The sequence below is a fragment of the Peromyscus californicus genome, unplaced genomic scaffold (assembly GCF_007827085.1).
Source record: "Peromyscus californicus insignis strain IS unplaced genomic scaffold, ASM782708v3 Scaffold_12__1_contigs__length_115047231, whole genome shotgun sequence".
Taxonomy (NCBI): Eukaryota; Metazoa; Chordata; class Mammalia; order Rodentia; family Cricetidae; genus Peromyscus; species Peromyscus californicus.
Genome location: NW_026294413.1, coordinates 71945179 through 71971705, shown reverse-complemented (window position 1 = coordinate 71971705; position 26527 = coordinate 71945179). Strand labels below are relative to the sequence as shown.

General features: G+C 40.5%; 1 protein-coding gene across 10 annotated transcripts in view; it reads right to left on the bottom strand.

Moving 5' to 3' along the window:
• Positions 1-9091: 9091 nt before the first annotated feature.
• Hnrnpc (heterogeneous nuclear ribonucleoprotein C) overlaps positions 9092-26527 on the bottom strand; it is a 28757-nt gene continuing 11321 nt past the window's right edge. For 5 of the 10 annotated variants that reach the window (XM_052733300.1, XM_052733299.1, XM_052733304.1 and 2 more), the window contains 7 exons: positions 18361-18630; positions 15543-15657; positions 14948-14995; positions 11564-11724; positions 9900-10013; positions 9547-9728; positions 9092-9450 (listed from right to left, as the gene is read on the bottom strand). In XM_052733300.1, the coding sequence (XP_052589260.1) occupies positions 9367-9450; positions 9547-9728; positions 9900-10013; positions 11564-11724; positions 14948-14995; positions 15543-15657; positions 18361-18601 (945 nt within the window). In that variant the 5' untranslated portion in view covers positions 18602-18630 and the 3' untranslated portion in view covers positions 9092-9366. The remainder of the gene's footprint in view (positions 9451-9546; positions 9729-9899; positions 10014-11563; positions 11725-14947; positions 14996-15542; positions 15658-18360; positions 18631-26527) is intronic. The other 5 variants (XM_052733305.1, XM_052733306.1, XM_052733307.1 and 2 more) reach the window with 5 other exon arrangements.

Genomic DNA, 26527 nt, shown 5'->3' with positions numbered 1-26527 from the left:
TAGCTTTGACAACAGTGATGGCAAAAGATGGAGAGAAGGTAATGAACCAGGAGCTATAATACAATGTGTCAATCTCAGATCAAAGCAAATGTTCTGGTCTATGTTATTAGACATAGACACAGAAAGACATTGTACTGACCTTAGCTATTACTGTTTGCCTAGCTAATGAGAAAAGATCCAGGCAGTAGTGGGACACACCTTTAATCTCAGCCCTTGGGAGGCAGAGGAAGGAGGATCTCTAAGTTCAAGAGACAGGTCAAAGTCAGCCTGGTTTCCAAAGCAAGTTCCAGGAAAGCCAGGACCATTACACAGAAAAACTGTGTCTCAAAAAAACAAACAAGAAGCCGGGCAGTGGTGGCCTTTAATCCCAGGACTCGGGAGGCAGAGGCAGGCAGATCTCTATGAGTTCAAGGCCAGCCTGAGCTACAGAGTGAGTTCCAGGAAAGGCGCAAAGCTACACAGAGAAACCCTGTGTGGGGGGGGACCCGAAAGGGAAAAAAAAGAGATATAAGTTTTGTAACCATATGTGTGTATGACTTATGCTAAAACTGTAAGTAAATGGTTGCAATTCTGTGGGTTTGGTCCAGGGTTTCAACATCCACAATGTAAGTAAATTTGTTGCAACAATTCTGGGGAAAGATGTCCTGACTACCTAGGGAGTTGGACAATACCTTGAGCTGCTTAGGACAGCTCTAATGGCTGAAACTGCAAGGAGACAATTCAGCGCTAGAAGGTGAGGTATCCTGGACACCGCGAGCTGCTCAGAACAACAGCTCTGCCCTGAAGGTGTCCCGGACACCTGGAGCTGTTTAGCACAGCTCTGATGGCTGGAACTACAAAGAAACAGCTCAACTCTGGAAGGGAAATTTTTCTGACTTCTTGGGAAAGTCAGGCCTGGAACTGCTTCAGCAGGAAAGGGTATCCTGACTGCTTAGCAAAGTCAGGATATACCTGGTGTGATGGGAGATGGTCTCCTCTCCTGGAGAGCTGCTACAGCTGAACTTTGCTCAGCCCCCACTTAAGGGGGCTTCTTAGCAAAGCTCTGCTTCTCCAGCCTAAGATGTTGCTTCTTTGGCTTCACTCTGCAAAAGGGGAAGCCCCTGCAGAAACGTAGGAATCTCCTCTGGCTCAGGAGGAAAGTGTTACTTTTTCAGCTCTCTCTTGCTCTGTCCCCTGAGGGACGTCTTAGCAAAGATGTTCAGCTACTCCTTGCTCTGCTCTTTCAGCTCTCCCTTGTTTTGTCCACTGAGGGACATCTCAGTAAAGATCTTCTCTATGCCAGTGAATGAAGATCTTCACACTCTAAACTCTTTTGAGAAAGAGATTTATTTGGGAAGGAGTCCAGGAGAGTAACTGGGTAGGGAGAACATTTTTTTTTTAACTGACCAGGCAGGGCAGTTTACACAGGATGTCTTGGGGGTGGATTCAACCAGGGGTTGACTTGGGGCCCAGGGTTCTACTGTCCTGCTCTGTGATTGGTTGGTTCCACAAGTCAGTTGGCCAGGGGCAGAGATGGCTCTGATCTGACTGAGCCAAACTTTCTTTTTGCCTTGATTTGAGCCATCTTTCCCTAGTTCTGGGCTCCAGGGTCAGGGTGGGTTTCTTTAGCCAGCCCCTTGTCCCTATAAAAACTATTCTGAAGCTGCTAAAAATCAACTATTGACCAAGAAGAGAACTGAGAATTGCCGTAAGTGCTAAGAAAAATGGGAGAAACGAGGGTATGGAAGTGCCAATGAGGAGTGATACTAAAGAGTCTGATAGACTCCCTGGCGAATTGCAGGTAGGATGCTGTTCCCCAAGACCTATGGAGATAGAGGGCAAAATAAGCTGTGGTTTACATGAAGACTGCAGGCTCCTCAGGACAAAGTTAGGACTCAGATGAAGAATAGTTAATGGAACAGAAGTTAGGGCGAGATGACTCAGTACAGGTGCTTGCCATGATGTCTAATGATACGAGTTCAACTCCTGGGACTCACATGGTGGAAACAAAGGCCAGCACAAATTGTCCTCTGACCTCCACATGAAGCTATGGAACATGTGCACATGCACCCATGTGCACACACACACACACACACATACAATGAATAAATGTAACAATAACAAAAAAACAAAAAACAAAACCCAGAAAGCACCAGGAAATTCACTGAGTTCATGCCTGAGTCACACTCTGAGGGAGAGAAGTAGGAAGACTATTCCCAGATGGAACAGAAGAGCAGTGAGGGTGTTCTAGACATGGGGATGCTGCTAGATCTCCCCTGATGAAAGAGAGTCTACCAAGGGTTGTACCTCCTGGAGCTAAAGGCAAAGCACTACACAAAAAACCGAAACTAGTCCAAGACGGGAGGTCTGATAAGGCAGAGCTGCTTCTGCAACATAAAAGCAGCAAGTGGGGTGGTGGTGGCGCATGCCTTTGTTCCCAGCACTCAGGAGGCAGAGCCATGCAGATCTCTGAGTTCAAGGCCAGCCTGGGTTACAGAGTGAGACACAGGGCAGGCACCAAAACTACACAGAGAAACCCTGTCTGGGGGTGGAGGCGGCGGGGAGAGAACCATATTAGATTTTTAGGCCAGGCGGTAGTGGCGCATGCCTTTAGTCCCAGCATTTGGGAGGCAGAGCCAAGTGGATCTCTGAGTTCGAGGCCAGCCTGGGTTACAGAAGATACAGGACAGGCACCAAAGCTACACAGAAAAATCCTGTGGGGGGAAAGGGGGGAGGCTCCTATGGGCTGGAGAGATGGCTTAGTGGTTGGGAGCACCGACTGCTCTTCCAGAGGACCTGGGTTCAACTCCCAGCACCCACATGTCAACTAAAACTGTAACTCCAAGATCTGACCCACTCCCCCAGACATACTTGTAGGCAAAACACTAATGTACGTAAAATAAGGAAAAAAAAAAAAAAAAAAAAAAAAGGCAGCAAGTGTTCAGGTACCCAAACCCTCCTGAAGCCTGCAGGGTGAACATCCAGTCACAGACTCTAATGCTAACACTAAGGCCTGGGTAAGACAGACTGGCAGTTGGGTCCGGCTGACTAGTTATGCCACCTGATGCAAATAAGCCCTCTGGTTGAGACAGTCTAAGACAGTCAAGAAAGCTTTGGTACACTGATACGTATGCCTTTATTGCATGAACAAATTGCACAGACATGTCAGACTTCATAGTCCATAGATTCCTAAGCTTTGATGGGAACATTTAAAGCTTTTAACCAAGTAGTAAGTAACACAGAAATAGATGGCATTGAGTCATTAAATCTGACAAGCAGATTCACAGGTTTGCCATCTTGAGGGAATAGGGAAGTGGAAAGCTGATGTGGCTCATTTGTGCCTTGTGTAGGCTTGTAGACGACATTCTGTTGGTGAGCCATCACATTAGTAGGTGCCTTTGAAGACACACTGCAGGAAGTATGGTGGTATTTTATTTGTACTGAAATATGATTTTAATTGTATGTTAATAAAGTTGCCCGGGGATCAGAGCTATTAGCAAGCCATAGGAAAGTTGGGCGGTGGTGGCGCACGCCTTTAATCCCAGCACTTGGTAGGCAGAGCCAGGCGGATCTCTGTGTGTTCAAGGATACAGCAAGCATTGGAGACACACACCTTTAATCTCAATACCAACCATAGAAGACCTGGAAGTCTCTACAGACAGGCAGTGACGAGGCAGTCATGTGTTTGGTTTTACAACCAATGAGAAGGCAGAACAGAAAGACTATATAAAGACAAACACACAGGAAGTAGCTCTCTTTCGGAGAGGTCTCTTGGCTGAAGAGGCTAGCTGCAGCAGGTGGTAAGGCTCTTAGCTCTGATTACTTGGCTTTCTTCTTTGCATTGGTTCTGTGTTTCTTATTTAATAAGACGGTTGGTTACATCTACAAGGAAGTAAGGCTGAAACCAGTTTCCAAAGCACTCACTTCCTTATGAGTCAACCTGGAGCCACTGTATCAGAAACAGCCTGGGTGCTGGGATGAGGGTATATAAGGCTTTCCCCATTACTGAATAAACGAGTCTGCCTTTTATGTTGACTCCACACCTCTGCACACACACACACCTGTCCAGCAACAACACATCACTTTGTGTGATGTATGTGGATGAGTGCATGTACCATGGCGCACATAAAGAGGTGAGAAGACAACTCCAGTCAGCTCTCTCCTTGCACCTTTATATAGGTCCCAGGAATCAAACTCAGGCCATCAGGTGTGCAGGGCAAGTGTTTTGGGACATGTTTTTCAGATTACACCAGTGACATGCAGGAAGTTCATCAAGGCTATGCCGGTATCAAGGACTAGCAGAAAGTTAAGTATAATAACCAATACAGAAATAGTTTTAAGAAAGGTGATGGAAGGTAAGAGATACTGTTCTTTTATTCCTGAAGCAAAACCTACTATATTATAGAATTTTCCTGTTTTTGAAGACAGCCATGGCTATCCTGGAAATCACTGTGTAGACCTGGCTGGCCTTGAAAGCAGAGATCGCCTGCCTCTGCTTCCCAAGTGCTGGGATTAACCACCACCGAGCGAATTTAGCTCTTAAAACCAGCATTTCCCAGTAACATACTGGGTCCATGAAATAATCATAATCCTGAGGTAGAGAGAAAGATGTGGATGTTTCCTGGAGGCTTCAGTTATAGTCGGAAAACCATTGCATTCAGACACCATTTTTTCTTTTAAAGCTGAAAAATTCATGGGCACTCAGGCATGGTGGAGAATGCCTTTTTAAAATGCCAGCATGGGCTGGGCGGTGGTGATGCATACTTTAATCACAGCCCTGAGGAGGCAAAGGCAATTAGATCTCTGTGAGTTTAAGACCACCTTGGTCTACAGAGTGAGTACCAGGACAGCCAGGGCTGTTACATAGAGAAACCCTGTCTCAAAAACCCAAAATCGAGCACTGGTGTATCCAAGTTCCTACGACACACAGGGTAACACCCACGAGCAAGTCAGACCATAGATTAAAATTCTGACTTCGACTTAATCAACTCTGAGACTTTGAACAAAGTGTCTAATTTATCTGCAACTTTGAAATTGAGTTGCTTAGTTAGCACTGTTTCCCCCGTTGCTTCAGGGATAGCTAGCTGCATAAGGTCTATGGTAAGTGGCAGGTCGAAAAGTGGTCAATATAAGAAATAGTCCAAGAACAAAAACTAAATAGTATAGGCCTATTCTGTAAAAGACATGGCATACTTAAAGGTGTGAGCAGCACGGGACATCTCATGCTGCAGATGCACCTGTCCCCAGACGCACTCTTCTAGGGTTCAGGGCCTAGGAAACTATCACAAACTAGAGTCACGAAGTTATCTTTGGAGATACCATGTTTGCACTGTCTGGATTAACCAACACTTGTCCAGGAACATCACAGTAGTTACTGTTACCATGAAGTAAATATACACAACTTAAAAACTGATTCAGTCACACTAACACATTTCAAAATTCATTTGTTCCACTGTCACAATATTCCTTCAGGTCTCAAGAGAAGTGAGCGAGCCAGGTGGTGGAGGCGCACACATTTAATCCCAGCACGCGGGAGGCAGAGCCAGGTGGATCTCGTGAGTTCGAGGCCAGCCTGGCCTACAGTGTGAGATCTAGGACAGGCATCAAAACTACAGAGAAACCCTATCTCGGGGGTGGGGGTGGGAGTGTTGAGCAGGCCAGGCAGTGGTGGCACACACCTTTAGTCCTAGCAGAGCCAGGCAGATCTCTGAGTTCAAGGCCAACCTGGTCTACAGAGTGACTTCCAGGACAGCCAAGGCTACACAGAGAAACCATGTCTTGAAAAATCAAGTGATTGCTTTCTATACTGTATTAAATATTTACTGACTACGAGGCAGACTAATATACTATGCTTTTACCAGCCTTTAACTGACTTTGTTAAATTTTATTTCTCTATAGTTCAACTAGCTAAACAAATACATATTTTTTAAGAAATCCTAACATCAGGGCCAGGAAGATGGTTAAATGTAGGAAAAAGTGCTTGCAATAAATGCCTGATAAAACTGAGTTCAATCTGTAGAACTGATGGAGAACTCACTTCAGTAATTCTCCCATGATTGCCAAATGCTCAAACATGCCACTCACCAGTAAACAAAATTCCAAACACAACACTAGTACTTTAAGCATAGCTTGACCTCACTACTGTTATCAACAGTGGTCTTTTTTATGCCATGGCTCACTTAACAATTCCTAATAATTCTCCTTCCATTATATCCTTTCCAGTTCACAATCATTTTAACTTATCCAGTTCTCTGTAAAAACTGAAAATGAGACAGAAATGAACAAAATCTTAGAACTTTTAGTCTCATGATGTTCTCCAAATGGAAATCTAGTGATAACCACCTTTTGAGCATTTTAACTTGACAAATTTCAGTCTTCTCATTTCACTGATACCAGTAGTCAAGTATCCATAACCAACAGGTCCAAAGAATGGTCTCCAAAATATAAAACTATGCATTATCAGCAATTTGACAGCAGCTTAGTGCCAGTGTGCAAGTGGCAGGCATGAAGCCCTTGGTTAAAGTCTTAAGGTACAAGAAACTCTTTTCTATTTTGCCTAACTTAATGATAGACTTCTATAACCCCAATGTAGCAAGAATCTTAAAAATTCTTAATAAAATCAAACCTGAGTCAGGTACTGGGGTGAACGCTGAATGATCAGAGAAGCAGAACAAGCTACAGTAACCGCACCTTGCCAATTCTTCAGCTAATCCTGTTTCCTCAGACTGGATGCCTCTCAGCTGAACTGTGCTGCTCAAAAGCCTAAAAGCTTAACCAGCCAAAAGCTGCTAGTTTCTGGTCTCCAAGCCTTATTTACAAACCTTTCTACTTTCTGCCATCACTCCCTGGGATTAAAGGCATGAGTCACCATGCCTGGTTGTTTCTAGTGTGGCTTTAAACTCACAAAGATCCAGATGGATCTCTGACTCCCAAGTGATAGGATTAAAGGCGTGTATGCCACCATTTTCTGGCCTCTATATCTAGTGACTGTTCTGTTCTCTGACCCCAGATTAGTTTATTAGGGTGCACAATATTTTGGGGAACACAATACCATCACATCCCAATACTTGGTATGTAAAAGCAAGAAGATTGAAGTCATCCTCAAATGACATGGTGAATCAAGGCATGGCTTGGACTACATTGTTTTAATCCTGATGTTAAAATTATCCCAAATTCCCTTTAATTATGCGATTCAAGCTCCAACCCCTGCCCTGACACCATCATGCCCACTGGTCTGCCACATGCCTTTCTAAGGTCCAGGTTGAAAAATGGACCTAGAGGAGCCGGAGATGGCTCAGCAGTTAAGAGCATTGGCTGGTCTTCCAGAGGAACCTGGTTCTATTCCTAGCACCAACATAGTGGCTCAAAACTATCTAAAATTCCAGTTCCATGCGATCCAACACCCAATGCACATAAAAGTTTTTAAATTAAAATAAACCTGCCATCTGATCCAAGTCTTAATACCATTTACCTCCTTCAAACGAACTAGGCTAGTGAGAGGACTTGACTCAGGGTGAGGGCTAGGAGAGCACTCCTGTAGAGTACTGCTGGGTGCCACACAACCACTGGAACTCTATGGGGATGACGCCCTCTTCTGGCCTCCGTAAGCCACCTGTACTGCACATGCGTGTACAAATAACCCAGGTTCATTTAATCAGATTCATGTTTACTATGCTAGGCCTAGGACTCTTGAACGCCAAACAGTCTATCTAGGTTGCTGAGGCCTAGCATATGCAATGTTCCTATTAAGATTAGGGAGGGATATACACTGATACTGCTAGTGATAAATGAAGAGTAGGCCCACTCTATTACATCTCAGATTTTCTACGTGCATTCTTGGGGGAATTATACAATCACCTGAAAATACAATAACCAGTACCAGAAATATAAACTAATAACTACTAACTAATAAGACAGCTAACAGCACATTTAAACATTTTTATTTATTACCACCTTGGGCCTGATACCTTCTAAACACCTAGCTGATTACTCAGAATAGTTAAATGTATAAAGAGTTCATATTAAAACCCAAGACCATGCCAAGATTATTGGAGGGAGACCGATAAATAAAAGCCATTGTGTATTATGTGCACTGGGATATAAGGGTAGACCCTAGCTCAGCCTCCACTTTCTACTAAGTTTTTATCATTTGTTACATAAAAGGGAGAAACGTTTGTCCACAGTGCACAGGATGAAAACACAAGCTTGCACTGTCTGTTATACAGAATGACATCTTTTTGGGAAATACAAAGTCTGTGTTCATAAAAGAACCAGATTTTTCTTAGACCTATGCAGAAAAATAACAAGAGTAAAAATCACAAATAAACTGGGTGTCAGGACCAAACATGTAACACAAGCCTCCAAGCCTGTTCCTACCTTTAGCCTTAGTCTAATCTACCAAGGGGGTAAAAGCTAAGAGTACCTCGTATGGATAATTATAGCCCTCATTATATTCTCAGTTCTCTGGAAAGCAAATGCTAATATAAAGGAGTGAAGATAAATACTTTTCTATTTTCAGTAACTGAGGCACAGGCCAGGAATCCAATAAAAAATAAGTCAGGCTTCTAAATAGTAACTGAAACCACTCCATGTCAAAATTATTTAAAATTAACACTCATATCGAAAGGATTTTTATTTGTATATATTGGTATGCATGATTATGATGCCCAAGAAAATTGTATTCAATAAAACCTAAGATTTGTGGTCGATTTAAAAAAAAAAAAAAAGCAAATAACTGTAATAAAAAAATCTTTTTCCTTCAAATTCCTGGTTTAATAAGGAATTGTTTATTTTGAGAAAAAGATCCCAAACATCAGGCTGTTCACAAAAATAACCCATGGTATTAACTTTAGAAAACAAATATTAAGACTATTACACTATTTTCCTGTAAGATGCATTTGACATGCCAACTCTCATTCACAAAAATACATGGTTACATTCGTGTTGAACAGCCCCACTCATGTGAGGGAAACACACACCTATAATGCAAAGCTGCTCTCAGGGTTACAAGTAAATGAGATGCCTCTGCAATTAGGGAAGCAACTACCAAAATCATAGGAATGGGAAGAACTGTACTCCCTGCATAACAAGAGATTATTTTGGAGACAGTTGATAAAAACCATACATCTTTTTATTGTTAAGTCAAAGAGGTATCAAAATTAAAAGCAAAACTTACAAGGTAAGACTTAACAAAACTACTAAGGAGCATCAAAGGAAGTGAAAATGGAACTAGGCGCAGGGCAATTATGAATCAATGAAACAGGAAGGATAAGGAGAGGGTGAACAGTGAGAATGTGCTGAAGTTCTAGGGGAGAGGATCTGCTGTTACTTTGATCTCTCACAAGCGCCTAGGTAAATGAATAATGATTTCTAAACTCCACTATGTGCTTAAGAGTCATCCTCTCCATTGGCGCTGTCTCTGTCATCCTCTCCTTCCTCAGCCTCTTTTTCATCATCCTTGATCAACTCCAGCTGTGAGAAATAGACAAATAAGGTGGAATTAGAGGTTACCCCTTGTATCCCTGGATCCCGATCCCCCAACTTTCCTTCCTTTCACAAGGTAATCACCTGGTCATCCCCCCGATCTTCATTGTCATCATCATCCAGCAGGTCACCCTCCTCAGCAGAGTCATCTGCACCGGCCTCAGACTCCATCTTCACATTAGTCTCATCTTTTTTCACAGAGGCACTGCTCTGCTCTTCTTCAGACTTTTCATTCTTCATCTCTACTGGGGATGAGAAGGACAAGTCTGTCCAGGGGCAAGTGTTGCCCAAAGGATATAGACAACACTGATTAATCAAAGAACAAATAGTTTTCCAAACAAATTAATGCCCCTCCCAAACACCCCAATTTGCAAACATGTTAAACTACCTTAAGAAGATAACCCAATTTTACTTGAAACAAGCAGTAAGACCATTACCTGCTTGCTTGCTTTGTTCCTTTTCAATTTTTTCCAGGCTTTCCAGCAGAGAATCCACTTTTTGCTTTATCTGAGTCAGCTCCTTCTTGATGGCCTGAAGGTCATCACCTTTCACTGTAACAAATACAATGTTAGACTTGAATAAAATATAATTTACAAGCTGTTGAAAATGTTCTTTCTAGGGGCTGGGCTTGTGAGTTGATTCTCAGTACACAGGGAGAAATTGTTTTTTTGTTTTGTTTTGTTTTCTGTGTAGCTTTGTGCCTTTCCTGGATCTCGCTCTGTAGACCAGGCTGGCCTAGATCTGCCTGCCTCTGCCTTCCGAGTGCTGGGATTAAAGGCGTGCTCTACCACTGAACGGCAAATTGTTATTTTAACAGCTACCAAAAAAACAAACCTAAAGGATGGAAGAGGTAACAACTACAACAGTAAGTTACGGAGACCTTCTTTTTTCTTTTTTGGTTTTGTGAGACAGCATTTCTGAGTACCCCTGGCTGGACTCCAACTTGGAGATCTGCCTCCCTCTGTATCCCAAGTGCTTGGATTAAAGGAACGTGCCATCCCTCCACCCAGCTAAGTAGTCTATCTTCAGTTGGTAAATGATTAAAGTATGTTATAGTACTACTGTAACATATTCCCTCCACTCAGCTAAGTAAAGAAGTCTATCTTCAGTTGGTAAATGATTAAAATGTTATAATACTACTGTAACATATTCTCCAGTCAAAACCAGGCTGGCCTTGACCTCAGAGATTTATCTGCCTCTTCCTCCCAAGTGCTGGGATCAAAAGCGTGCAGCACCACCACCACTGGTACTCAATCTGAAATTCTTAATGCTCTCTTCTCTTTTTCCCTTGTTTTTGTGTTCATGGGTAAATCAGAGGTCAACATCAAGTGTCACCTACTATTGCACTCTATTCTGGAGGTGAAATTTCTTTTTCTTTTTTTTTTTTTTTTTTGTTTTTCAAGAGGGTTTTTCTCTGTGTATCTTTGAAGCCTCTCCTGGAATTGCTCTTTAGACCAGGTTGGCCTTGATAGAACTGGGAGGTCCTCCTGCCTCTGCCTTCTAAGTGCTAGGATTAAAGGCATATGCTACCAGCACCCCTTTTAAGAGAGAACAGGGTCTCACTACGTGCCTGACCCTGCCTCCCTAATGTGGGGACTAAAGCTATCATTAACACTGTTTCCATAATTATTTTTGAGAACAGGATCTCTCAATTAAACTCATTTTGCAAGGTTAGGTGGCCTGCAAGTCCAGGGCTGTGCACCTCTCAGCCACCCCAGAGTTAGAACTGAGTTAAGTAAGGTACTCTGCTTTCTATGTGTGTATACTTGGTATCCAAACTCAGGTCTTCACCCCTTGCAGTGCAGTAACTTTACCACCTGAGCATTTCCCCACTTGTACTATTCAAGTTCACACTCATACATTAGTTATGTCAACTCTAGTAATATCTCTAATTTTTAAAGGCTGGAGAAATGGTGAAGTTTGGTCAGTTCCCAGAACCCATGATAAGTATTCACACCTACAACTCCAGCTCCACGGGAGTCAACACCCTCTCTGACATTGATAATCTCCCCCACATACACATATACTTAAATAAAAACAGAATGGGAGGTGGGAGGCATTGCACAAAAACACACCATAATAAAAATGAAATAACACTTACACTTTCCAGACTTAGATGAAGATCCCCGTTGTCCACTCTTCGAATTGAATCCACTTTTCCCCCTTCGAGAGGTGTTTCCAGAAACGCGCTGGCGTTTAGAAGGCACCACAGCTCGGGCAATCGGAGGAGGAGGAGGAACACGTGCTGGGTAACTGTACATCCTATTGAATAAAAAGATAAGAGTCTTACAATAGAATTATTTGTTTCAGTTATTTCTTTTTACTAACTTGGTATGATTCAAAACTCCACTCTGATGAAATAACACTGCAGTGTCTCCAAGGGGAAACACCAAATCATGGACTTGACTGGTTTGTTTTCGCTATGTGGAACTTTCAACATATTACTTATAATGAATTGCGTCTCATCTTATACTTAAACAATCCACAAAGTCAAATATAACACTCACAAAGTACTGAAATTCATTGAGTCTGCAAACAGGTATTCATTTTTAATTAAGTCTCTGATCACTCAAACATAAACACTGCTACTAGTTAAAGTCCTGCCAATACAATTTTTTTTCATCTACTTGAAAAAAAAACCTATCATAGGATAGGTGAGACAGCAGCACATAAAGGCATTTTCTGCCATTTGATCTTTGGAATTTGGGTGATAGAGAAACCCAAATGTTGTCCTCTGACCTCTATATATACAATGGCACATGATTCCCCACCAAAATTGTGGAGATAGCTTACTACAATTATTTAATGTGTGCACATAGGTATGAATGCCACACCATACTTGAGGTCAGCTGAGACAGCTTGATGGAATCAACACTAGTTATATTTGTTGATTTGAAAGGTAAGTGTCACATTACTTTCTCCAGCTCCACTATCTTTAACCAATAGTAGTCTCATTTAATTTCAACTTCTTTGGGAAACGTTTACTATAGCTACTTCTGTTGGGTTTTAGGATGCCTGCGAATCCCTGAAACTTGGATCTTAACATTCTCTGAATAATAATTTAAGAAACATACTTGGGGTGGCACACGCCATTAATACTGGCAGAGGCAAGTGGATCTCTAGACTACTAGCCTGGACTACATCGTGAATCCCAGGACAGGAAGCACTACACACAGTGAGACCTTGCCTCAAAATACCAAACCAAACAAAAACAGGTAACATCAGTCACGAAAAACTTTTACCTGAGTTTTCCTGAATTCAGAATGAAATTGCTTAATTTCTTATCTAGAAATCATGTTTTCATTTTCTAAATTTGCTAGTTCAAATACACTTTTAATATAGGTCTACTCGTGTAGAAAAAAGAAAAGAAAAAAACTACAGAACTCTTTAGTGCAAACAGACCAAGGATAAACAAAAATTGTAAGGTCCTTTTCTGCAAAGGTAACAAGAGTGATGTTTTAGAAGTAGCATGTTCTGTAGATCTGCTACAAATTAGAAACTGTTCAATAGTCAGGATGTGGTGGCTCACACCTTTAATCCCAGCACTACAAAGAAACCAGAGCCACACAAAGAAATCCTGTCTGGGGGGGGGGGGGGGGGGGGGAGGCAAAACAACTAGAAAGAAACCCTTCAAGAAACTTTTTCTTCCATTATTTTGTTGTGGTTTGCTTTTGTTTCTTTCATTATATGGGAGATGTGAACATCAATTTGACATCCTTTGTCAGCTGACTGCTGGGATTACATGTGAACCCACCACTGTCGTTTCTGCTATTTCATTCAATTCCAGTCACCTCAATTTGAATGACTTATGTTTGAAGTCATGTGCTAAGCAATACAGCTAATTAACACTACTCTAACAGTGTTCCTTATACGTAACATAGTAACGGAGAGCTAAAGGTATGTAAAATAGGGCTGGAATCCTCAGGAGTTTATGCATATACATCATCTCTTATAATGGGCTTCAGCAGCCACAGGGAACTTAGAACCAATCATGCCAAGATATTATCTCTAAACAAAAATATTTCAACATGAAATGCTTTGGGAAACTAAATATATTATGATACACATTGTGTGAAGAAAACACAAGCCAAGTGTGGTGGTGCAAACTGACGTGAATAGCTAAAATTCTTAGTGCCTGGACTCAGTCAACAGCCGAAAAGCCAGGGTACTAGAGTGAAAACATCTATTATATATAAAATAGATTAGTTTTGCCTTGGAAGTCTTTCAGGGAGACTTTTAAAAACATCATTAATGTTAATTGATCACGACCATTTTGTTATACAAGCTTTTCATGTTTAACCTTGGAAAAACCAAGAAAAGTAGATTCAGATGGATCTGCCAAACAAATCATTTGGCACCACTGATCTTGCATATATAGAGCCTGTCATGTTGAATCTTTGGAGTACATATGTTTAAATCACTGTTATTTTGCAAGGCTTCTAAAATCCTGGCTGTGTGTATGTATTTTGTTTTGACTTGCTTTATTTGATGTTGGTTTGGGCAGCTTCATGTAGCACAGGTCTACCAAAGATCCTCCTTGCCTCAGCCTCCTGAATGCTGGCATTTCAGTTTGCACCTATAGAAAACATTACTAATATAGTTAAAAACTAAGCAGTGTATTTTCTAACTTGATAAACCTAATTCCACTGGTTGGGAAGGGACATGAACAAAAAATAACCAAAATAACCATCACAAATAGAGCTTTGTGATCCATGTTATGTAAAGCTGCTAATGCAATACTTCCTGTAATAAAATAAACTGAGTCTGTCTTTCCTGCTGTGGTATTTATACACATTGTGCATGATCATCTGATAAATTTCATTGAAGATAGGACACTTATCACTCTGATTGGAGAGAGAGTACACAAGAACAAGACAAATTTGATTTTGTGCAAATTTTTTTTTCCCCGAGACAGGGTTTCTCTGTGTAGCTTTGCGCCTTTCTTGGAACTCACTTTGGAGACCAGGCTGGCCTCGAACTCACAGAGATCCGCCTGGCTCTGCCTCCCGAGTGCTGGGGATTAAAGGCGTGCGTCACCACCGCCCGGCTGACTATAGGATTTTAAACATTAGGTCTCTATTACATTCCTATTATAAGAAAAATACTTTTAAATCAATAAAAATGCCATGTTATGGGATTGAAGATGGCTCATGAAATGAATAAGCACTCCCAGAGGACCCAGGTTCTGATCTCAGTACCAATGCTGGGTACCTCACACCTGCCTGGGAACAATAGTTCATCTGAAAAGCCCTCTTCTGGGGATTGTAGACATCCAACACATGGCTCAGACATTCACCCAAACCCATACACATAAAGAGTTGAGGTAGGGCTTGTTATTTTTTTTTAAGCTGAATTTCCAAGCATCCTACTAGAGGTTTTAATTTTCAGTGAAAAGTAGCATTTGAAACATATTATTTAAAAAGGAAAAAGAGAGCATCTCAAGCTTTTTAATTAACATCCAAAAAGAATAAAACCCCATACTTACCTGTCATAATAATCCCGTTGAAAGTCATAGTCCAAATCAAATGAGGAACTGAAAAATAAATACCAAAAAAAGATTATTTTGGAGCTGCTGTTGTTACTTCAAAAGGCAGATGGGGTGAAAACAGGCCAAACGAAACCACAACAAATAGATCAGTAGTAAGATTAGCAACGAATAATCCCCATTAATTCAAACAAATCATTTTTCCTCCATGTTATCTTAGACCACTGGACATGCAGTGATCAAATTACTAATTCAGGTGAAAATTTCAACAATATAACTTATGAGCCAAACCAAGAACACTGAAAGAATACAATAGTTGTTAAACCACAATCCCCTTTCCCTTTCTTATTCCCCAGCTTCCTAGTACCTAACAAATTCCTCTTGAATTTATGCTATACATTTAAAATTATTCTTAACCAGCAAAAATCTCAGAGCTAGGAAATATGGGCAAAAGGGAATTATGTTAACACAAAGTTAATAAGCATTAAACTTTTGCACATAAAACACATTGCACTAACCCTCCCCACATCCAGAAAACACAGAGAAGATGCCCATTGATGGACACAATGCAGTTATAAATAATAAAGTTCCGGACCTGAGTAGAGGGGACGGAGAAGGGTGTTCTGGTACTGACCCGTACATCTCCGCTGCAGATCGTTTCACACCTGCTTTTCCTCGGTTCACTTTTGGCTCTGCAGCCAGATTAATATCTGGAAAAAAAGACAAAGTGGGGGGGGGGGGTTTAAAAATAACAAAAACTTCAAGGCAAAGAGATTGAGTTATGTCACCCAGCAAAGCAAACAAACCCGTATATTGAGACTGCAGTTATCTAATGTGCAACATTAACTTCCCTTCTCACAACAAGGTTAAGTTTTTACAGACCTAGCCTTCCATTTCTGTACTGTTTTGACACAGAAACGGTCCTGACGCAGCATTCGTTGTTCTTTGTTATCTACCCCCACTCTAAGTTCCCATTTGTAAACTCGATTCATCTTTCAAAACTGTTTACTCATACACTAACACAGTTAAAGAATGTGACAAAATCAGTAGCTAGTGACAGGTCATTTCCCCAGTAATGTTTCTATTTAAATGTCACAAAAAAAGAACATGTGCATAACTGCAAAGATAAACATGGCAATTTTAGGGTCACACCCTCAAGTCACGTCCAAAGGACCTTTTTTTTTTTGGTTTTACTCTGTGTACTTTTGGTGCCTGTCCTGGATCTCACTCATAAAGACCTGCCTGGCTCTGCCTCCCAAGTGCTGGGATTAAAGGCGTGAGCCACCACTGACCAGCCCAAAGGACATTTCTTATTGCCATTCCTAGCAGCTAAACTCCACACAAAAAATACCCTAGCAAACTAATATTCAGACAATGAATAAACAACCTCGAGACATACACACCTATAAAAATAAACAACATCTGAATTTCAAAGCATACAGAGCTGCCAAGATTGCACACTGGGTAAAGCACCTGTCTCCTAGTCTGGCAACCTTAGCTCCATGCCCACTACCCACATTGGAGGAGGGAAAATCCTAAGTTAGGACATGGACGTGTGTTTACAAAACAATTTTCCTCCAAATTTAAGGACCCAGATAATAGAGGATTCTAGCAAATTGTCCTCTGGTGATTCCCAAAATACCCACCAAAGAAAATGTTTTAAAATACAACCTAGTTTTTAGGGACTAAAACAAAGATTTACTTTGTCACTCACTGTCTATATAAAGATTTTCTCACTAGTTCTAACAAATTAAGCCTAAATTTGGGGGGGGGGGGGGGGGGGGGGGGGGGGGGGGGGGATGAAGAAACACTAGACCAAAGCTGGCTAGAACAAGTTTCACAAGTGATAATTTCAGATGAGCACCAGTAGATGCACTGTCATTGAATTCTTAGTGGAACTCATTTACATAACCTTGCTTTCCTAGTCTTTAATTCCAAACCATGTATGTTCATTTTTATAAAAGTAATCCATTATACATAGTAAAATGCAAACAGAACCAAACTATCAAGTTGATTATAACTAAGAATTCCTTCAAGTAACATCACTATATTTATTCAACATCCCCAATGGAATGCAAAGAAATAATTTTAAATCCTCAAATACAATGTTGAATTTAGTTATTTTCCTTAGAGGCACTGAGAAACTGAAACAAATCAAGCAAAAGAGAAATGCAATTATATCCTAATTAGCATAGTAGTAGTAGATGCCAGTGCATTTTCAAACAGTGTTTTAGCAGTTTCCAAAATCTGCAGTTTGTACTTCCTTCTCCCTGCCTTACTGAACACCCTCTTGGTCTCCTTTCTGGCTCTTTACCCACAATATACCTATTTATACACAAATGTGCATACATTACAAGGAAGGTTCTACAAAGGAAAGAACACTTTGTCTTTTCACTTCAGTACTTATTTACCCATTTTCCTACAATTTTTACATTTGTGTCTCTTCCTTTTTTTATATGTGCATTGGTTACAGACAATTGTGAGCTGCCATGTGAGTGCCAAGAATGATCTTAGGTCTTCTGGAAGAGGAGCCAGTGCTCTTAACCTACTAGCCATCTATCCAGCCCATTTGTTTTTCTTTATAGCTGAATAAGTTTTCACTGTGTATGCATATATATTACATCACATACATATGAAAATTTCTAGGCTGGTTCCATTTCTTTACTACTGGGAATATAGCAGTAATAAAGATATAAACACAATTATCTGCAGTAGGAGATAGAATACTCCGGTTCTAAGCCTAACAATAGTACAGCTTGCACTTGTCTGTGGTAATTTTTGTGAAAACCTCCAGCAATGTTCATAGCTGCTCCCTATCAGCAGTGGGTTAACAGTTCCAGCCTTGCAAATTGGTCAGCATTTTAACTTCAGTATCGAGTAATTAAAGATAAAACAAACTTACTTTTCCTTTAAAAGTTTAAAAAAAAAATGAACCAAGAAACTACAGTCCACAGCACATTTCTAGTAAGCAGCACTACACTAGATCTGCCAGAATTACAAAAGGACAAAAAGGACCACTTTAAATGACTAAAGAAACAAGCCACCACAAAGTAGAAAATTTAAAAACTCCAACAAAGTGTCATAAATTTTATTATTTTAGTGTGCGAAGAAATGTACAATTGTTGGGCAGTAGTGGCACACTCCTTCAATCCCAGCACTCAGGATGTAGAGGAAGACTGATCTCTGTGAGTTCAAGGCCAGTGTGGTCTACAAAAAGAGTTCCAGGAGAGGCTCCAAAGCTATACAGAGAAACCCTATCTCAAAGAAACAAACAAACAAAAAAAAAAAACGAAGTGTAATATGTATGTACAAATATGCCATAATGAAATCCAACACTTTGTATACTTGCCTTAAAAAAAGAGAAAGTAAAACAAAACAATTCAAGCTTGAATTTTATAAACTATAAAACTCACCTAAAACCTGGCCAGCAATCATTCTGCCATCCTCTCCAGCTACAGCAGCTCGAGCATTTCTTTCGTTAACATACTGGACGAAGGCAAAGCCCTTATGCACAGAGCAACCCACAATTTTGCCATACTTTGAAAAGATTGCCTCCACATCAGACTTCTTGACCACAAGTGTATTGAGATTCCCAATGAATACACGGGAATTCATGGATCGAGGGTCTGTTTTGTTGGTAACATTGCTAGCCATCTCCTTTGATTACAAGGTCTCTCACAAAGCTGAAAATTGGAACAAAAGAGAAGCATTCAGGTTAACAGATATACATTATATTAATACAATAATGATTTTATCCCTCATATACTGGCAACACAATCTTCCTTTATATTAATTCCAAGTGATCCTTCTGAAAGTTGAAGTCCTTAAGCAAATTATAACTCCCTAAAATCTTTACTATCAGTTTTCGGCCTTTTCTGCATTCCTGGTTGTTAGAATCCTACAATTAGCTCTGTCTAGCATATTGTCTCAGTTTTCTCAAAACAGACCAACTTCAAATATCTTTCAAGTAAAAATATTTAATTTTTATCTTTCCAGTATACTTATACAAAGGCAAGTATTTCCGACTGGTCAAATATTCACGCAGATTTGATTTAGCATATGCTACAAGCCATCTTTTCATTAGGTACAATTACTCTAAAACCACTCTTTACACCTGGAATATTAATAATGGATGGTGATGATGATAAACTAGCCAGTGTAAGACACAGAACAAATAAGAAAATACAACATTCAGTTTTTTCTTTTCAGACAGATCTACTCTAGCAAAGATGGCCTGAATACTGGAATTCTGAATACTTCAGAATCCTGGAATTTTATGTTTGAGTCACCACACAGCTCTGGTTCTAGTCTATTAAAACTATTTGTTAACAACCAAACTCTTAAAATGATAATGGAGTCAGTCTTACAAAAAGAAAAAAATACCCACTGACACCCTTTTTAAGATAAATTCTATTTCACAATCCTTTGTTTGCTGCCTGCTAGCAATGTAAATCCTAACATCAGAGTTTAAATAATTTATAGGGCCCCCATCCTTTTGAAAAATAACTAAAAAATATTTAAGCTGGGCCTAGTATTTTTCATCCTTCCTATCCTTAGGTGAACCATGACAAACTAATTCTCAGCAGAAGTTTTTCTGTTTTACTAATACAAAATATAAGATAAGTCTCCTGCTATTTAATTTTAACCGTAGAGTTCAATAGTTTTAGAGCAGTCAAAAGATTTCAGGCCCCATTACAGCATGTGCACATGTGTGTGCAAGGTTGCTCACATGTAGAAGTTAAAGGACAACTCTCCACCATATGGTGAGGAAACAAACTGAAGTTGTCAGTTTTGGCAGAAAGCACCTTATCCACTAAACCATCTTGTTTCCCCCTACACCTTACTTAGTTTAGTATAAGGTAAATAAATGACAGGTCAAATTTATTAAATAAGGAATATGATCCATACCCTACGATGCATACAAAATAAATAAAGTCTCAATATCAGGCGGTCATCACTACCACCAAAAGTCAGGAATGGTACAAATTACTGAATAGAAGAGGTGTAAAAGGAAGCAACTAAGCATTCTTAAAAAGTAACTGTCACCTAAACATTGTCCCTAGGAAATTTGTCTAGTAAAATGCTTGGTATGTTCTCTAAGGTTCTCTCATGCACCCACCAATCCTTTCTTTGACAAGGCCTGCATCAAATTCACGGACCTATCTCCGAGTACTAAACTAAGTCTGTGGGAGTGCCATCTTTGCTAATGATAAATCCTCTATTTACCTGTTCAAGGACCTAGGTTATTTTACCTGTAGTTTCCAAAAGTAACCGAGGTTCATCCTTAAAATGAGGGGGTTAAAAAAAAAACCTAAAGGTGGGCTGTAGTTGCACATACCTTTAATCCCAGCACTTGAGAGAAAAGGGAAAGAAGATCTCTAAGTTTTGAGACTAGCCTGGTCTACAGAGTGAGTTCCAGGACAGCCAGAGATATACTGAGAACCCTATCTTGAACCCCCATTCCCAATTCAAACTTAAAAAGGGCTCATTGTTAGAGGACTCCTGTAGCATGCTAAAGTTTCTGATCCCTTAGCATTTAAAAGTATTACTCAGTCTGCCACCTAAAATTTTCTATTTTTTAGTATCACTCATACAAATCTCCAACCATGGCAGTCTTCAAAAAATTACGGGGAAAAAAAAATGATGTTAAGAATGGTGGTATCGCTGGGTGGTGGTGGCGCATGCCTTTAATCCCAGCACTAGGGAGGCAGAGGCAGGCGGATCTTTGAGTTCAAGGCCAGCCTGGTCTACAGAGAGATATACAGGACAGGCACCAAAACAGAGAAACCCTGTCTCAAAAAAACAAAAAACAAACAAACAAAAAAGGGTGGCATCACCAGGAAGGGTAGAGGCAGAGACAGTTGGTTCTGAGTCTCAGGCCAGCTTGGACTACATAGTGAGTTCCAGGACAGCCAGGGCTATGTACAGACTATCTCAAAATAATAACAACACCATCAATAGATAAAATTAAGCCAGGCAGTGGAGGAGCACACCTTTAATCCTAGTACTCAGGAGGCAGAGGCAGACGGATCTCTGTGAATTCCAGGACAAGGCAGGTGCATCTCTGTGAGTTGGAACAGCCAGACTTACACCCCGAAACCCTGTCTCAACCCTCACCACCCAAAAAAAGAAAAAATGTCAAAACATGTTTTAAAGCAATACGTAACTATGTGCTGGAAATGTAAGCAATGGAAGATATCCCTAGCAAAATCAAAGCTCTTGGTTTATTTTACTGCTCAACAGTAAAGATCCACCAATACAGAAAAAGTTATCAAGATATACATAAGGTTCACAAAAATTATACACCTGATGACAATAGAGTTCAGTGAAATATTTGCCATGGAAGCACCAGAACCCATCAAGACTATCTAGAGTTCAATCTCCAATATTCACATTAATAAAAAAAAAAATTGTCAGGTGGTGGTGGTGAATGCCTTTAATCTCAGAAAGGCCTTGTACTAGAAATACAACTCAATACTGATTAATCTTTAAATCATAAAAAAAACATATATATTTAACTCAGGCCTGAGGGTATGTCTCATGTATATTTAAGGGTGTTAAAGGACCTGAACTAGAGTTAAAGACAGTTATGAGCTTCCATGTAGGTACTAGGAATTGAACCCAGATCCTTTGGAAGAGAAAGCAAAAGTTCCTAGATCTGAAACCCTGCTGGCACTACCTCCACCCCCAGGAAATAGTGCTAGGTTGACAACTCAACCCTCTTCTGGGGGAATCAAACAGAGTTACTGCCAGAGTTTGATGTTAGCCTGGGCTACAGGGTGATTTCCAGTGAAGAGTGGAAAAGAGACACTGTCTTAAAGATAAGGGATCAGGAAAAATCATCTTCAAGATTAGATAAGTCTTGCCGGGCGGTGGTGGCGCACGCCTTTAATCCCAGCACTCGGGAGGCAGAGCCAGGTGGATCTCTGTGAGTTCGAGGCCAGCCTGGGCTACCAAGTGAGTTCCAGGAAAGGCGCAAAGCTACACAGAGAAACCCTGTCTCGAAAAACGGAAGAAAAAAAAAAAAAGATTAGATAAGTCTTGACCCAAACCTCAAAGCCTTAGGTTTGAAGTCCAGTTTTCAAGTATTTAAGTTCTTAATAATGTATTAGGAAATAGCAATAAACAAACAAATAAATAAAACGAAATTGATGAGACTTAACAGGTTCCAGTGTCACTCAAGAATGTTTCCCTAGGCATAAAGTGTAGCTGTTGGTGCAAGCCTTTATACCAACACTCGGGAGGCAAAGGGTGGTAGATCAGAGTTCCAAGTCAGCATGGTCCACATTAAAAAAAAGCCTTTGCAGCTTATGTATGTAGCAATACATATGATAAAATGAAAATAAAATATAAAAAGGCATTTTCTTCTGGACATTTGATACAGTCCTCCTTTTGATCACATAGGTTAATCAGTGTATATTCATTAGGGATAGAGATCAATCATATTACTTAAAACTTAAAACTAGCCTACATTCAAATCAGCCTACATAAAAAAATCAAATGGAACTCTTTTACTATCATGTACTAAGACAGGATCTTTACCATGCAACACTAGCTGCCACGTAATTCTCTATACAGGGCAGTTTTGGCCTCAAAAACCTCAAGTATATAGGTAATTCTTGTTTTTATTAATGGGTATGATTACCTGCATGTATGTATGTTCACCTTTGTGCCTGAGGTCAGGCTGCATCCAATTTGCCTGGAACTGGCGTTACATACATGGGTACTAGGAATCAAACCTGAATCTTCTGTAGACCTCCCTCCCGCACTCCTGCAGCTATTTATCCAGCAGTTACTAAGTGACACTAGATTGCATCAATGAGTCAAATTTTATGAAGATTAATTTTAGGCAAGTTTATATTCTTCCACAAACTCGTTTTCCAATACTCTTGAATGTAAGCACATCTGTATACTGGCAGCATCATAATCTGATTTAATGTTTGACCTATTTCGCTATGTCCTTTTTCCTTTAATGACCCTTCCCATTTATCTCACATTACTCTGTTTTCTTTGAATTTTACCCCCTATGCAGCCTTTTTCTATCATTACGGTCTGCTTCTGTTCTTCTCAGAGGTTAATGAGCTGCCTTGTATGCTGTGAGTCAGGTTTTGTTTTCTGGTACTGAGACGGGGATTAGCTGTGTAGGTCTAGCGGTCCTAGAACTCATTCTGTAGACCAGGCTTGCCTTGTACTCAAGAGATCTTACTGCCTGTGCCTTGAGTGCTGAGATTAAAGGTTTGTGCCACCACTGCCCAGCTTAAGAGTCAATTTAATTTAATTACAAGCCTCATTTTTATTGGCCTGTGTGAACACACACCTTTAATGTCAGAGGTGAGATATCCTCAGGCCTATGAAGGTTATATATGAGAGAGGGAGAAAAAGCAAATAGTTAAAATTTAAAAACCTTTAAAAACCTCGGTGGTGGTGGTGGTGGTACATATCTTTAATCCTAGCACTCAGGAGAGGCAGAGTCAGAAAGACCCCAGAACTCTGAGTTAGATGACAGCATATTCTACAGAGTGAGTTCCAGGGCAGCTAGAGCTACACAGAGAAACCCTGTCTCAAATACAGGTTCCCAAGAATCCACAAAGCTGCAGAGGTATAGTCAATCCAGTATTCAGAAGGCAGACACACAGGTTGCCCAGGGGGATGTGGCTAGCTTGACTAGTTGCAATTTGGTAAGAACTAGCTAGGCCCTGAGTCAGGAAGTAAAATTTTAAAACAATTAAGGCAAACAATGTCAATTTGCCTCTACACATATGTGCATGTACTCACACATGATAAACATACACAATCAATTTTCTTCAGCTGGGGACATGGACATAGGTGATTGTAGAGTGCTTGCCTAGCAGGCACAAATTCCTTGGACCACCCCCAATTTTTCATAAACTGGGCATGTTACCATATGACTGTTGTTTCAACATTCCAAAGACAAGGCTGAATGATCAGAAATTTAAGGTTCTCCTTAGCTCTGTGTAACTGACAAAGCTACAAAACAGTCCAGAGAAGAAATACAGGTTTAGGAGCTAGAGATAGAGTATGCAGTGTGTATACTGCTTTTCCAGATGACTCCAGCTCCAGGGAACCAACAATTTTATGGCCTAAGCAGGAACCTATTCACATGTACACACACTCACACAAACACATACCATATGACCAAATACCAAAAATACTGATTTTAAAAATTAAAAACAAAAAAACATAAAACACATTGTAACCATGAAGTAAGGTTTTGAAATTAGCCAGGTGCAGAAAGTTACTAAATCTTTTTAATTAAACAAAGGAAAAAAAACAAAAAACAGGTTAACCTTACTCTTACATGGCAAGTCTTTGTCAAAACAACCATTACACAAGGAACCAAGATTGATGGACATTATACATTATAGGCACAATAACATGGCTTAAAAAAAAAATCCTTCTCTAATGTTAAGTCTCAAAAATCCAAAAGCCTGAGGTGCCTATTAGCATAATCAAAGCAGACCTGGCCGACAGGTTCTCCCAATATCCCTCAGTCCCTGTTAATGAGTACAGGTTGGCATACCATACCCCCTGTCCTAAACCCAGTGGCTGGGCTTTTCTCCCCCAGTGGCCCTTTCCTGTACAACCCAGTCTTTGGTTACCAGTTCCTTTTTGTCTCTTTACTATCCTGGCTTTCCACCCAGGAAAACAGGATAACCTTACTCTGACATGGCAAGTCTTTGTGTCAAAACAACCATTACACAAGGAACCAAGACTGATGGACATTATACATTATAGGCACAATAACATGGCTTTAAAAAAAAAAAATCCTTCTCTAATGTTAAGTCTCAAAATGGCCAGACTGGGGAAGTTATAGGCAAGTGAGAATAAAACTCATGAATCCTCAAGAAATATCAAAAAATGAAGTTTGAGTGTTTCAGAAAAGATGCTCTTTTCCAAGCATTACCCAGCCTGATGTAAGTCAAAGCAGTTTTGATTATCTTTACAAGGACTACACATGAACGGGCCAGTCAACATGTGCAAAAAGGGGTATGACGAATGAAGAACCACTCTTCCCCAAGGATCTACAGGCAACTGATGTTGCTGGGAAGGGAGAGACATTTTCTTCATAGGTACAGTCACTGCAAAGTTTCCTATGCTGCTGTGAGTAAATGGATCACACACAAAGAAATGGAAGTAGAAGGGGAGACTAGCTAAGAGGAAGGGAATCAGGAAAGGTGTAGGGCACAAGACCGTAGGTAATGAGGGATGAAAATAAAATACATTACATATACAATCACATAATTAACATTATAGTGAAAACAACTTTAAAATATTGAAGGACAACAAGTGTATCCTCAGTAGTACACTTGCCTAGCACACATAAGACCCCTAGGTCTGTACTCACGCACAAAGGTTAGAGGAAATTGATTTAATTATTAACTACCGCGAACTGCAAAATCACATTCCTTAATGTATTTGTAGTTACTGTCAATCAAGAATTAAACTTTGATTCTGGGAAGATGGTTAAGAGCATTCGACGCTCTTCCAGAAGATCTAGGTTTGATTCCCAGCACCCACATGGTGGCCACCCGCCCCCCTTTTTTTTGGAGACAGGGTTTCTCTGTGTAGCCTTGGATGTCCTGTAACCCACTTTGTTATCAGGCTGGCCTGGAACTCACAAAGATCCGCCTGCCTCTCTGACTCCCAAGCTCTGGGATAAAGGTGTTCACCACCACTCTTGTCCCAGGTGATCTGACACCCTTCTTTTGGCTTCCACAGAGACCAAGCTCACATGCAGAAAAAACACCTACACACATGAAATAAAAAATGAAATCTTAAAAAAATAATTAGGTAAGGTAGCACTTGCTTTTAATCCCAGCACTCACATGTGCACATAGTAAGAAAAAGCAAGTCAGAGCTAGAGACTGCTCAGTAAGAGTACTTAGTGCTCTTCTGAAGGATCTGAGTTTAATTCTCAGCACCCATTATAAGGCAGTTTACAAATGCTTGTAACTCCACCTACTGACACCCTCTTGAAAAATTTTTGCCAGGCGGTGGTGGTGCACCGCTTTAATCCCAGCACTCTCTAGAGGCAGAATCAGAGATAGGCAGATCTCTGTGAGTTTCAGGCCAGCCTGGGATATGGAGTGAGTTCCAGGAAAGGCACAAAGCTACACAGAGAAACCCTGTCTCGGAAAAAAAAAAGAAAAGGAAAGAAAATTTTTCCATGACTTAAATTGAAGCAAAAGATTTCCCTGCCTAAAAAATAAATGAATAAAGTAGCAACAAAAATAGGAAGGTTGGTTGATTGAGAGCCACTCTAAGACTATAATCTTAGAAGCAGCAACACTTTCTCCCACTAGTGGGCTTTTATCCCCCCTCCAAGACAGGTTGTCACTATGGGCCAGGCTGGCCTGAAATTGAGATCCACCTGCCCCTCCCTGCCAAGTGCAGGGACTGAAGCTCGTCCTACCAGTTGATTCTGATACTGGTGTTTTGTCTCCATGTCTGCATGTTTAGTACCCACAGAAGCCAGAGGCCAGAAGAGGGTGGAAGAGCCTCTGGGAACTGGAATTAGTTATTTAGCCACCATGAGATTACTGAGAACTAAAGCTAGAT